We start from the raw sequence: 13802 nt of genomic DNA, 5'->3' as shown, positions 1-13802 counted from the left end.
ACAGACTGTGTCTATTTTTAGTTGTCTCCTAATGGATCCATGTAGATGTCTCATTTGTGACTTAAATAAAGACTCCATCTTAAAAGTCCTACCACCTTTTAACACTCCCACCTTGGGTACCAAGCCTCCAACAAGCCATGTGTGCTGGAGGCCACACTTAAACCAAACCCAGTGCTTTCTTTTTATGTTAGATTCATTGGTCTGCTCCTATGATCAATTTTGGGTGAAGGTCACTGAAAATCTTTTAACAGAATGCAGAGTCTGGATGAGCCGTGGACTGAAGAAGAGGGAGATGGCCCCGATCACCCGTACTACAACAGCGTTCCCAGCAAGATGCCTCCTCCAGGAGGGTTTCTTGATGCTCGATTGAAAGCCAGACCCCACGCTCCTGATACAGCCCAGGTAAGTTTGGAGTTCTCTTCCTGGGAGGAGGCTGGCCTTCTTTTGCATTCGCCTCCTTCAGTGTTATTTCTGGCTAATACCCCATGTGGCTTTTGACACTATCACTTGAAGATTCTCTTCACCAATTTCACAGCGTGGCATCACAGCGTCTTGTCTGCAACATGAATAAAGACAGCATAAATCTTAGCACCAATCCCAGTGTAATACACGCTTGATGAGGGGATGGCAGGATTCGAGGCTTTTAAAAGCCACTATGGGTTCCCTGGAAAGAGTTGACCCATCCCATGAAAGTATAACAATTTTATTTGATTTTTTCCTATCTTGTTCATCCCTCATTCTGCTCTAGCTTCATCTTAATTGCTGTGATAATGTGATAAATACTGTCACAGTGACCAGCCGAGGGGAGAAAGTGCTTGTGTTAATGTACTGCACCAGGTTACAGCCCATCACTGTGAGGAAGTCACAGGGCAGGAGCATGAAGCGACAAGTCACATTACAACCACTGTGTGTGTGTGTGTGTGTGTGTGTGTGTGTGTGTTTGTATACTCCCATGCTCCTTTGTGCTCAGTACCATGCTCCTTTGTGCTCCACTCCCATGCTCCTTTGTGCTCCACTCCCATGCTCCTTTGCGCTCCACTCCCATGCTCCTTTGCGCTCCACTCCCATGCTCCTTTGCGCTCCACTCCCACGTTCCTTTGTGTTCTGCTCCCATACTCTTTTTGTACTGAGCTCACTTCCCCCACTTTTATTCAGTTCGGCTACCCCTGTCTAGGAATCTGTGCAGGTACAGTGGACCAGGTCTTTCCACATCAACTTACCTAAACGGCAAGATCCCCCGCTGATATTCCCACAGACCAACTGAATGTAGACAATCCCTCATTGAGACTCTTCCCAGATTCATCTCTCCTAGATCGGGTCAAGCTGTCAACTCAAACAAACGATCAGAACCTCAACTTAAACAACTTTTAACTCGAAATTGCTTCCTAAAATGATTGCATCTCCATCTTTTATAGACGCTTCTGAGATTTGGGGGGAGGGGTGTGTACTATGGATGGAACCCAGAGTCTTGTGCCTGGTGAGCTGAGCCACACCTCCGAACTCTGGATATTCAAGGTTATTTGTGCCAATAACAGTGTCAGAGCAGCATTGACATCAAGGTTCTGACACTGCAGCTTCCTGGTTCTCAGAGAGTGTGCTTCTCTGAGAGCGGGTGGCTGCTGGCATATAAGGTCTCTCTTTGTGGTTGCCCTTGAGAAGAATTATGGGGGTGACAAAAACAAGGAAAGGATGTTGTAGCATTAATGAAGTGGTCATTTTATTTCCCAACCATGCAAGGGTATCTGCTGAACGCAATGCCACTGTGAGGTGGGGATGGAAAGGTGGGCATCAGAGAGGATTGTATCAGCCCATAAGAGCCCGACCCATGACACTGTGGATCACAAAGGTGAAAACTGAGAAGACAGTTCTTTCCTTCTGAATACTGACATGTGTCTCTAGTTTGCAGGAAAAGAGCAAACTTATTACCAGGGAAGACACTTAGGAGATGCATTTGGTGAAGACTGGCAGAGAGCACCCACCAGGCAAGGTACGAGAAGAGTGATGGGGCAGCACTGAGCATGCTCTGAACAGGTAGATGCACTGGCCATGGCCTCTTTCCACTTCCTGTGAGGTAGGAGAGAGAGTTCATGGAGACTTCCGGAAAGGGAACATTCTACAGGAGCCCAGAGAGTCCATAACTCAGTATGTCTTAAGCTCCTCTTTGATTTTCTTTAGGTTTTTTAATTTTGTTTTAGTGTTTTTATGATACGAGACTTTGCCGTACAGTTCAGACTGGCCTTGAACTTTCAGTGATCCTCCTGCTGTAGCCTTCTGTGAGTTGGGATGACAGGCATGAGTCGCCTCACCTGGCCATCGAGATCTGATTTAAACCCGTAGATATGTTCTCCCACAGAACGGACACGAATTTATTTATCTGTTTGCCCGTAGCCATCCTTCCTAAAGGAGGATGAATAAGGGGTCTGTTACCCAGGTTAAGCAGAGATGGCCACACACAGAATGAATGATCCAAGCTGGTGCCCCCCCTTGGGAAGCACTTTCTACATTATCTCTGGGTGACAAAACAGCTGAGGTCCCCCGGGCTCAGCCTCAGCACCCCTTTGGCCTGCTGGGAGGTCACATTGAAACAGAGGCACTCAGTGCTCAGCTCCCAGGGTCCATATGACGAGGCCTTTAACTACCAGTGCCCACCCTGACGCTGGCTGGAGGATTCTTTCTATAGATCAATCAATCAATCAATCAAGTCTCAGCTCTCTCTCTCTCTTCTCTCTCTCTCTCTCTCTCTCCATGAAGGATTACGGAGTGTCTTACAGTGCCATGGTACAGACAGGCTTAGAAGAGAATTCACCATGAGTAAATATTCTCAACAGCAGGCCTGAGGTGCTGCTGTATCGAATCCTGGCTGTTCCAGGCACAGACAGGAAGTGTGCTGCCATCCTAAGAGATAACAGGGTTCACTCTCTTGCTGCAGGCTCCTTGGACATCTATAGCACACCAGAAGGGAAAGCTCACATGGTTCCTGTAGGAGAAACACCAACCTATGTCAACACCCAGCCAGGCCCACCACAGGTTTGGCCAGCAGCAACCAGCAGCACTGAGAGCAGCCCACGGAAGGACCTCTTTGACATGAGTAGGTGTCCTTTGCTTTTCCTGTGCTGCCTTTTATCCAATATCCCTATCGCTACTGAATTTTCTGTGGTCTGGTGTGACTTTGATTGGGTTCAAGTAAGGTGTTGGGGTTGCTACATCTTCCCCGTAGCCAAGAGACTTTCTTTTGAGAAAATCGGCTTTCCTCTTGAAGACCAACATCATATACAAATATTTGTGTTCATTTGAATATTAACTGGCCATGATGTGCTAACCGTTATATGATTTCAGAAGTTGCAGAGATGGTGTGGCCACAGTGAGAGACCCCTGTTGTGGGTTATCCTGATGTTGTTATTTTGATGTTAAATTGTTTTCTCAAGAGGGGTTGCCCCCCACGAGCAGCCGGTCATGCACTTAGGTGATCTCACGTGACACTTCTCTCCATTTTAATTGGTCAGTAAAGGCTACAGCCTGTGACTGGGCAGCGGAGGGGAAAGGTGGGACAGGAGGTCTTTGAGAGGGAGGCAGGTAGGGAGAGGAGGAGAAGGGAAGATGAGGCTTGGGGGAAGCCAAGATGGAGCAGAACCTTGTGGCTAGGAGAAACCGCAAGTAAGAAAGGGTTTTATAGTTGGGGGATATAAGTCACCATAGCACCATATCTGCCCCATTTAGGACACGGTTTATCATTATCATAACTAGATTGTGATTTTTATACAGGCTTATTGGGGTTGGAAATTACTACAACATACCCCAGTCTATAGCAAGGACATGTGGAGATCTTATTTACAGTGTCCTCTGTAACCTCTCCTCCTCCTCCCTCCCTCCCTCCCCCTCCCTCCCTCCCTCCCTCCCTCCCTTTCTCCCTTCCCATCCCCGTCCCCCTCCCACTTCCTCCCTGCCTCTTCTATTGGCTCTTGGTTTTCCCTCTCATTCTTCCTCCCAACTTCCTCCAAAAATGTATCTAGTGCTTACCGTCTATCGAATACTTTTCTAATTCCTGAAGCTCACAGGAGCATCGGAGCAGACGGCCCTGCTCGGGGGGGGGGGTTTAAATAGCCAACCGCATGCTGTCAGGCTGAGGCTTGCCCAGGGCTGTGCTGAGGAGCAGAATGAAGGGACCCCGACACGCTTGGCAGGGTAGGTTGGTGCTGTCACATGGCCTTGCTCCTTGGCGGATAGTTAGAGGAAATCATGCAATTCATGAACCGGAATGGAATGAGTAGAGATTGTTAAGAAAATTGGAAAGAAATGTGGAAGCTTAGGAGGATAAACATACATACGGATGTATGTACATACGTATATATATATACATACATACGTACATATACACATATACATATATGCATATGGGAAGAGAGAGAGGAGTTTATGTATGGTATGTGGGTGGGGGGATTTGTATGTGTGAGCCATTTCTCAACGCTCACAAGTACGCACACCCATGTGTGCACCATTCCTCAAGAGCCATCCCCATTGTTTTTGAGAAAAGATCTCTCAGTGGGCTTGGAACTTGCTACCTAGATTAGCCTGACTGGCCAGTGGGCCCCATGGATCTGCCTTCCACACGCTATTGGTGCTGGGACTGCAAGCCCACACCTACATGCCTGTTTTTATTTTTGTTTTTTTTTTAAAGATTTGTCTTTTTTTTAAAAATTTTATGTGTCTTGAGTGATTTTGCCTGTGTAGGTATATGCTTAACACATGCATGGCCAGAGAGTCAGAAGACAGCTGAGAGGGCTGAGGGCTGAGGAAATTGAAATCTGAAGACATCTTACTCTCATCTATTAATTTCTGTTCTTGTTCTCAAAACAAAGAGAAGTGGTGACTGGAAGGAGAAAATATGTTAAGAAATCATTGTCTGTCTAGAAGTAGGGAAGTGACGTCTGTATATCCTGAAACACTACTGCTAAGAAGAATGGTGGAGATGCTGTGACAGTGGTGCTAATGTTGGTGGTATTAGTGATGACAGTGATGTTGCTGGTGATTTAAGTGATTAAGGTGTTAGGGATGAGGGTGGCGGTGATGTTGGTAGTCTTGGGGATGATACTGGTGATGTAAGGATATCGTGGTGCTGATGTTGGTGGTGTTAGGGATGACGGTGGTGGTGATGCTGCTGGTGATGTCAGTGACTATGATGATGACGGGTTGTGTGTAGTGTTGGCAATGGTAGTGACGATGGCTGACGGTGGACTAGCAAGATGGGGATGACACAGAAAACAGCAGAATGCAGAATTTTCAGTACTTCCTGTAATCAGATTTTTAAAAGTGGGGCGAAAAGGAAAGCCCAGGAGCTGAGGTGGTACTGGAAGATTCAGTCACTAATATGCTTGTTGCCCAACTACCTAAGTGAACCCAAGTGAAAATGCCAGGTGCAGCAGCACACGTCTGTAACCTCGGACCTGGGAAGGCAGAGACCGGAGGATGCCTGGCCAGCCCAGTGGAGCTCTGTGTCAGTGAGAGACCCTGTCACAAAGAGCAAGGCTGCGAGGAATTGGAAAAGACATCCAACATTGATATCTGGCCTGCACATGCATACACACATATGCACATATACAAACACACACATGCACACATATTCACATGTACACACACATACATGCACATATGCAAATACATACACACATATGTGCATGCGTGCATGCACACACACGAAAGCACACACACACAAACACACACATACACACATATTCGCATGTACACACACATATATGCACATATACAAACACATATGTGCATGCATGCATGCACACGCATGGGAGCGCACACACACACACACACACACACACACACACACACACACACAAACTCTCATTTTAGCCTTCAGCCAACGGCTTTTAAATCACGTTTCCTCTCTACATTTGTAAAACATTTAGCAATTCTGAACAAGGTCTAATTTTGTTCTGATGTATTCTTCTCTCCTTTTTCCCATCCTTTCTTAACATCTAGCAGATTTGGCTTGTTTTACGACATTCATTGCGTGGTTGTGGAGTTCCAATGAGTGTCCCAGAAACACTGTGGGACTCTGGGGCGGAGCCTTGTTCAAGAGAGAGGTGATCGTAGATCTTGCTGTTTGCTGTGTAGAATGCAGGTGGTCTGATCCTAAACCCTCGGTGGTTACGTGGCGCTGTACACACTTCTCAGCGCTTATACCAAGGCCCCCATCCTGCAGAAAACCGCTCACTGAAGTTTAATTAGATGTACTTAGTGGATCCTTTGGCTGCTGGTATGGTTTTTACTCACTGGTATGCTGTATAATATGACGTCTGCTGCCACGTAGATTAAGCCAAGAGTGACGTCAATACTCACATATCAGGAAAGGTCAAGGCCAAGTAGAATTCTTATCCTGGAGCAGGTCTACAAGACGCACCTCAGATTTTCTGAAGTAAATCATGGGATCAAAGTTTCACGGTGCGTCTTTTCCTTCGGAGTTGACAGGTTTGTATATGAGGTTTCTTAAGGAAGCTGCCTAACGGTTCAGAGAAGGTAGGTAGTGCGAAGTGGCGAGTTATACCTGCCCTCTGGTGGTGTGGAACACTGAAGTCCTTCTCACCAGCTAGACAGAGTGTGTGCTCATGTCCTTGGCACCGAGCACAACCCCCGACTGTCTGGGAAGTAGACTCACCAGAGAGCCCTGCCAGGATTTGGGCAGCGCATTTAAATGCTAGTTCCGATGATCCATCTCCGTTGCCAGCCTCTGTCAAGAGTTACATTTTAATTTTCATCTCTCGCTCTATTTTTACTGCTCCCTCTTCCGGGGATTGATCTGTCGCCGTCATATGTTGTTGACAGAGCCTTTTGAAGATGCCCTCAGAAACCAGCCCCTGGGCCCTGTGTTGAGCAAAGCTGCGTCTGTGGAGTGCATCAGCCCCATCACACCCAGAGCCCCGGACGCCAAGATGCTGGAGGAGCTTAATGCTGAGCCCTGGTACCAAGGAGAGATGAGCAGGAAGGAGGCAGAGGCTCTACTACAGGAAGATGGAGATTTCCTAGTCAGGAAGAGTACCACCAACCCCGGCTCCTTTGTCCTCACGGGCATGCACAACGGCCAGGCCAAGCACCTGCTGCTGGTGGACCCGGAAGGCACGGTGAGGCATGGGCAGGCAGCGTTCAGTAAGCTCAGGACTACCTCTGACCGTTTCTGTTTACCAGGCCTTGCAAGGGGCCATATCCATACCGTCTCCTCTGTTTACGGTACCTGTCAGGGACGGGAGGCTTATGTGACAAGTGTCTGTGATCGATGCCCTGTGTGAGTTACAAAACTTGGACAGCTATAGTCCAGGATAAAAGCTTTGGCCTTCACCACCTTATAAGGTAAAGAAATCTAGCCTGGAGCCATGATTTAGTGCTTTGGAGTACTGCGTTTGTTTTCTCAGCATCCACATTTGGTGGCTCACAACCTTCTCTAGCACCTGCTTCAGGGAAGTCAGTGCTCTCATCCGGCCTCACAGGCACCCCTGCTCATGCTCATGTACACACACACACACACACACACACACACACACACACACACACACACACACACACACGTTTTATGGAAGGGGAGCAGCGGTGGAGACAGTTCAATGGGTAAAGAGCTTGCTCCGTGAATTAGCTACCTTTTTGTTCCTGTGATAAGATTCTAGGATCAAAACCAACCGAGGGAGGTTTGTTTTGGCTTACTGTTCCATGGGGGTGGGGTGGGGGAGGAGAACGCGTGAGCTCACAGTGATGGGGACTGCATGGTGGTAGGAGTGTGACGCTCCGCTGGTCACGTCACACTTTGTCTACACATCGGGGGGGGAGTGAACTGGAAGTGGATGAGTCTGTACAGTCTCAAGAGCCCAGCCCCTTCCATAGACTTCCTCAGGAAGGACGCACTGTCCAGTGGTTCCACAAACAGCATCAGCAAGTGTTCAAATACATGAGCCCATGGAGGACAACTTTTCACTCAAACCCCTACATCACACGAGCACCAAGACCAGAGTTCGAATCCCTAGAATCTACATAAAAGCCAGGCATGGCAGTGTCTTTACTCCTAACGCCGTCACGGCGAGATGGGAGAGCAGCTTAGTCAGGGTTTCTATTACTCTGACGAAACACCACGGCAAAAGCAACTTGGGGAGGGAAGGGTTTATTTGACTTTGTTTTCCACATCACTGTTTGTCATCGAAGGAGGCCAGGATGGGAACTCACACAGGGCAGGAACCTGGAAGCAGGAGCAGATGCAGAGACCATGGATGGGGTCTTATTGGCTTCTCTCTTATAGAACCCAGGACCACCAGCCCAAGGATGGCCCGACCCACAGTGGACTGCGCCCGCCCCCATCAATCAGTAATTAAGAAAATTTCCTAACAGGTTCACCTACAGCCTGTTATTATGGGGGCCTTTTCTTAATTGAGGTTCCCTCCCGTCAGATGGCGTTAGATTGTGTCAAGTTAGCATTCAGCTATAACAGCACAGAGGCTAGTTTGCTGTATATAGCTGTGACTGAGGAGAGACCCAACGAGAGTCTCAGACATGGCGGAAGAGGAGGACCGACACTCAGGGGTGTCCTCTGACCTCTGCCTGTGCAGTGTGGCATGCTCGTGTCCAATCAATCTCTCTCTCTCTCTCTCTCTCTCTCTCTCTCTCTCTCTCTCTCTGTGTGTGTGTGTGTGTGTGTGTGTGTGTGTGTGTGTGTGTGTGTGTGTGTGAGAGAGAGAGAGAGAGAGAGAGAGAGGGAGAGGGAGGGAGAGAGAGGATAAAGAAACAGGGAAACTTCTTTGGCTTCCTGTATGGACACTTAAAAAGTTACCCATGTTTTATATCCTATAGCACTTCGGGGACTGAAGAGATGGCTCAGAGGTTAAGAGCATTTGTTGCCCTTGCGAAGGGCATGAGTTCAGTTCCCAGTACACACAGCAGATGTCTTCTCATAACTAACTGCCTGTAACCAGCTGCAGGGGATCTGACATCCTCTTCTGTCCTCAGAGGCACCTGCACACACGAGTGTAGACACGCACACAAACACACACGCACACCAGCAATAGCAATGACACCATTCCTTCCTGAAGTATCCACCGCGACCACAGAAGTCAAAAGTCTGCTGGGTCTTCAGTATTTATCCCAAACGATCCCCAGACTGGAACCTCCAGGCTTTCTTCTTCTTTTTTTTTCAGTGTTCACTCTTTTTTTCCCCATCTTTATTAACTTGGTTATTTCTTATTTACATTTCGATTGTTATTCCCCTTCCCAGTTTCCAGGCCAACATCCCCCTAGCCCGTCCCCCTCCCCTTCTATATAGGTGTTCCCCTCCCCATCCTCCACCCATTACCGCCCTCCCCCCAACAATCACATTCACTAGGTGTTCAGTCTTGGCAGGACCAAGGGCTTCCCCTTCCACTGGTGCTCTTACTAGGCTATTCATTGCTACCTATGAGGTTGGAGCCCAGGGTCAGTCCATGTATAGTCTTTAGGTAGTGGCTTAGTCCCTGGAAGCTCTGGTTGATTGACATTGTTGTTCATATGGGTTCTTGAGCCCCTTCAAGCTCTTCCAGTCCTTTCTCTGATTCCTTCAACGGGGGTCCCATTCTCAGTTCAGTGGTTTGCTGCTGGCATTCGCCTATGTATTTGCTGTATTCTGGGTGTGTCTCTCAGGAGAGATCTACATCCGGTTCCTGTCGGCCTGCACTTCTTTGCTTCATCCATCTTATCTAATTGGGTGGCTGTAAATGTATGGGCCACATGTGGGGCAGGCTCTGAATGGGTGTTCCTTCTGCCTCTGTTCTAAACTTTGCCTCCCTGTTCCTTGCCAAGGGTATTCTTGTTCCCCTTTTAAAGAAGGAGTGAAGCATCTGCATTTTGGTCATCCCTCTTGAGTTTCATGTGTTCTGTGCATCTAGGGTAATTCAAGCATTTGGACTAATAGTCACTTATCAATGAGTGCATACCATGTGTGTTTTTCTGTGATTGGGTTACCTCACTCAGGATGATGGTTTCCAGTCTCTAGGCTTTCTTACAGGACTGTGAAGTAGGCTGGGCTGCAGGCAGCTCTCCATCAATCAGCTCCGGCTTTTGCAGGTCACCGAGGCAGAGCCTCCAGACACCGAGCTGCTGGTACAATTCTGTCTGAGTGATTCTGTGGGTCTGGCAGGCTTGCCTAGCTGCCAATCAATAAGAGTATTGGACTTCACCCTGGGCAGAGTCCAGTAATTGCCAAGTTCAGTAAGTGCAATTTAATCAACTTAACCGTTGAGCAAATGCCAGGGTAGTTACTTAAAAAACCTCTCATCCAGTGGAAACCAAAGGAGGGAGGTTAGAATTACTTAGCAGAATTAGATCGGTGATGGATGGGCAGGAAGGGAACTGGAGCGTGTGGTTGGACTGTGTGTTTGGGGCACAGAGGAGGGTAGGGTCCCCCAGTGTGATTCAGTGGACTGAGATGCCCACACAGCTGCTGCTCTTGAAGTATCTGTCTCTACGGGGCAGCCACAACCCTAAGTATGGGAACACAACCCTGAGTAAGGTAATGACTTCTTTTCTGCCCATCTTCTGTGAAGTTTTTTTCTTTTTAAAGAAGAAAAGAAACGCCACTTTGTTGAAACAAAGGGGGCGGGGTCTTGTTTGCCTTCATGAACACCAAGCCAGCTCACCTATGAGCTTTCGGAAACGTTCCCTCCCCTTCCCCTCTTGCCTTCACAGCATTGGTATCCAGGTGCGAGCGCCCTGCTTGGCTTCACATGAGGTCTGGGGATTCAAACTCAGGCCCCGAAGGCTTGCACGTCCCTCCAGCTCTAAAGAGGTGTTTTGAGGTGGGCTCATTTCCTGCTGCGTTGGTTGTTCCGGCGTCTGTCACGCACATTCTCTGAGAGCTGCTGATGTGGATGTGGCCCTGTGGAGGAGGGACCTGTGCTGTCACAGACCCGCACGCATCCTGTTTTCCGTACAGGGACAGTGTCTATGGGACAGGCGGCTGGGGAGGGAGATTTGGGGTCAGGGGGAACCTGCACGTTGACTGTACTGTACTGTAGCGTTATGTACTGTACTGTAGCGTTATGTACTGTACCGTTATGTACTGTACTGATGTTCGTTTGATGGTCAGCAGCCCGAGGAGGAGTCATCCTGCTCTTTCTTTATACTGCCCATCTGCCCTTGCTGACCTGTGGGGTAAGGTCAGGGGGACGTTTGTCATCTGGTTCTCAGTCCTTTAAGTACTTGTCACTAGCAGATGATCTGGTATCTAAGTCTGACACTCTTAGTCCACCTGTGGTCGATTCAGACTCTCTTACTGGACTGGGTTTTTTTCCTCTTTGTTTGGGTTTTTTGTTTATTTGTTTGTTTGTTTGTGTGCTTTTGTTTTTTCAGCCATAAAATTTTCCAATCCATTCTTCTACTTAATTTTTTTTTCTGTCAGTTTGTTCTGTGGCATTTCTCGTCAAACAGAAGTGCCTTTCTTCGGAATGATCCGTCTGGATCTACCCTTTTATAAGTGCAATCTTAATAAATACTATACTAATGCAATAAAATATATCAGTAACATTTATTTTTACTACGTTTATTTATTATGTGTACACGTTATGCCCCGTGGTGGTTAGAAGTGTTAAAATTGCCTGTCTGGTCTTGATTTAACTTTGGTGGGTGGTATGTCTCAAGAATTTGGTCGAATATAGGGTTTTTTTTTTTAAGATTTATTTATTTTATATATGCGAGTACACTGCAGCTGTCTTCAGACACCAAAGAGGGCATTGGATCCCATTACAGATGGTTGTGAGCCACCATGCGGTTGCTGGGATTTGAACTTAGGACCTCTGGAAGAGCAGTCAGTGCTCTTAACCACTGAGCCATCTCTCCAGCCCTCGAGTATAGGTTTTTAAAGTGTGTCTTTCTGATTATCTGGATTCCTTTGGTGCCGTCCTATCTGCCCCTTTGCTTCTAATATGGATGGTTTGGTTTCCCTCCCATTTCCTTTTGGTTAATTTGGCTAAGGAGATTTTAATTTTACTGATTTTTTCTCAAAGAACCACCTCTTTGTTTCCTTGATTCCTTGAATTGTCCTTTTATTGATTTCCGTCCTGAGTTTATTATTTCCTGCCATCTACTCTCTCTGTGCATTATTTCTTCCTTTTGCTCTAGACCATGTAGGTATGCCGATAAGTTACTAAAATGAGATCGCTCTGGTTTTGTTTTGTTTTGTTTTGTTTTGTTTTGTTTTCCAGTAGGCACTTGACCTTGCCTCTTTGAACCACCTTCCGTGGGTCCATAAATTTGATATGCCGCCTTCTTATTTTCATTCAGTAGCAAGTTGTTCAGTTTCCATGAGTTTATAAACTTTCTGTTGTTGACGACTTCCACCTTTAATCCATGGTGGTTTGATGGGATAAAGGGTGTTATCTTGGTTTTCTTGTGTCTGTGGGGACTTGCTTTGTGTCAGAGTAAGCGGTCAGTTTTGCAGCAAGTTCCATGAGGTAGTGAGAAGGAGGTGTGTTCTCTGTCTTTGGGTGAAATGTTCTGTAAATATGTTAGGTCCATTTTATTTTGGACACCATTTAGCTCTGCGTTCAGTTTTTGTCTGGATGACCTGCCTATTGGCAAGAGGTGGGTATTTTATTCTCCCACAGTCACCCTCTGAGGTTGAAATAAGACATGATTTTTAACCATAGTGATTAAAGTACTGTCGTAGTTTCTTTTATAGACTTAGGCGCCCTTGAATTTGATGCACAGATGTTTAGAATTGCAATATTTTCTTGGTGGGATTTTTCCTTTGATGAGTCTATAGTCTCCCCTGTCCCTTTAGATTGGTTTTCATCTGAAATCTATTTTGTCAAATAATGAAAATGGTTACACTGGCTTGTTTCTTTAGTCTGTTTGCTTGAAATGTCTTTTTCTAACCTTTTACTCTGAGGCGATGTCTATCCTTGATGTTAAGGTGTGCAGCAGAAGGATGGATCCTGTTTTCATAACTAATAGGTTACTCTGTGTCTTTTTATTGGGATACTGAGACTATTGATACTGCGAGTTATCATTGAGCAGTGTTTACTAATTCCTGCTATTCTGTTGTGGTGATGTGGTTCCCCCACCTCTCCCCCCTTTTTGATTAGCTGATCTGAGATCATTTGTTCTTTGTGTTATCTTGGGTGTGGTTGAAGTTTTTCTATAGAGATGGATTTACAGAGAGATTCTACTTAAATTTAATTTATCACGGAATATCTTTCTTTCTCTGTCTATTGTGATTGAAAGTTTTGCTGGGTATAATAGTCTGGGCTGGCATCTGTGCTTTCTTAGAGTCTACAGTACATCTATCCAGGCCCTTCTGGCTTTAGACTCCATCGAAAAGTCAGGCGCTATTCTAATTGGTCTGCCTTTATATGTTACTGGTCTTTTCCCCCTGCAGCTTATAATATTCTTTCTTTGTTCTGCATGTTTGATGTTTTGATTATTGTGTGTCATGGTGAACTTGTTTCCTGTCCAGTCTATTCAGTGTTCTGTATGCATCTTGTACCTTCATAGGCACTGAAGTGGACATTCAGTAGGCACTGAATGGATGCTTGATCCAGCATGACTTTTATAAATTATGAACTGAGAGTTCAAGGGATTTAGGGAGCAGGTTGAGGGTCTCTGCAAAGCTCAGGGGCTGGCAGAGTAGCAATCTGAGAGAGACCAGAAGGAAAGTCAGTTTAGCCTGATTTAGTTAGCTGGTGCTGGTTCAGACTTTTAGAGCATGACCCGGGACAGTTTATTTCAGCCACGTTTAACATAGCACAACATCAGAAAAGTTTCCTGAAGACAGTTAACTCAATCCTGTG

The 13802-nt window shown here is 46.6% G+C and overlaps 1 protein-coding gene across 1 annotated transcript in view; it reads left to right on the top strand.

Moving 5' to 3' along the window:
• Shc3 (SHC adaptor protein 3) overlaps nucleotides 1-13802 on the top strand; it is a 124663-nt gene that overhangs the window by 101699 nt on the left and 9162 nt on the right. Inside the window, exons 8-11 of the mRNA XM_032884350.1 lie at nucleotides 252-402; nucleotides 1900-1987; nucleotides 2930-3088; nucleotides 6832-7127. Coding sequence (XP_032740241.1) covers nucleotides 252-402; nucleotides 1900-1987; nucleotides 2930-3088; nucleotides 6832-7127 — 694 coding nt within the window. The remainder of the gene's footprint in view (nucleotides 1-251; nucleotides 403-1899; nucleotides 1988-2929; nucleotides 3089-6831; nucleotides 7128-13802) is intronic.

The sequence above is a fragment of the Rattus rattus genome, chromosome 14, assembly GCF_011064425.1.
Source record: "Rattus rattus isolate New Zealand chromosome 14, Rrattus_CSIRO_v1, whole genome shotgun sequence".
NCBI lineage: Eukaryota > Metazoa > Chordata > Mammalia > Rodentia > Muridae > Rattus > Rattus rattus.
This window is presented reverse-complemented; position numbering and strand designations above follow the sequence as displayed.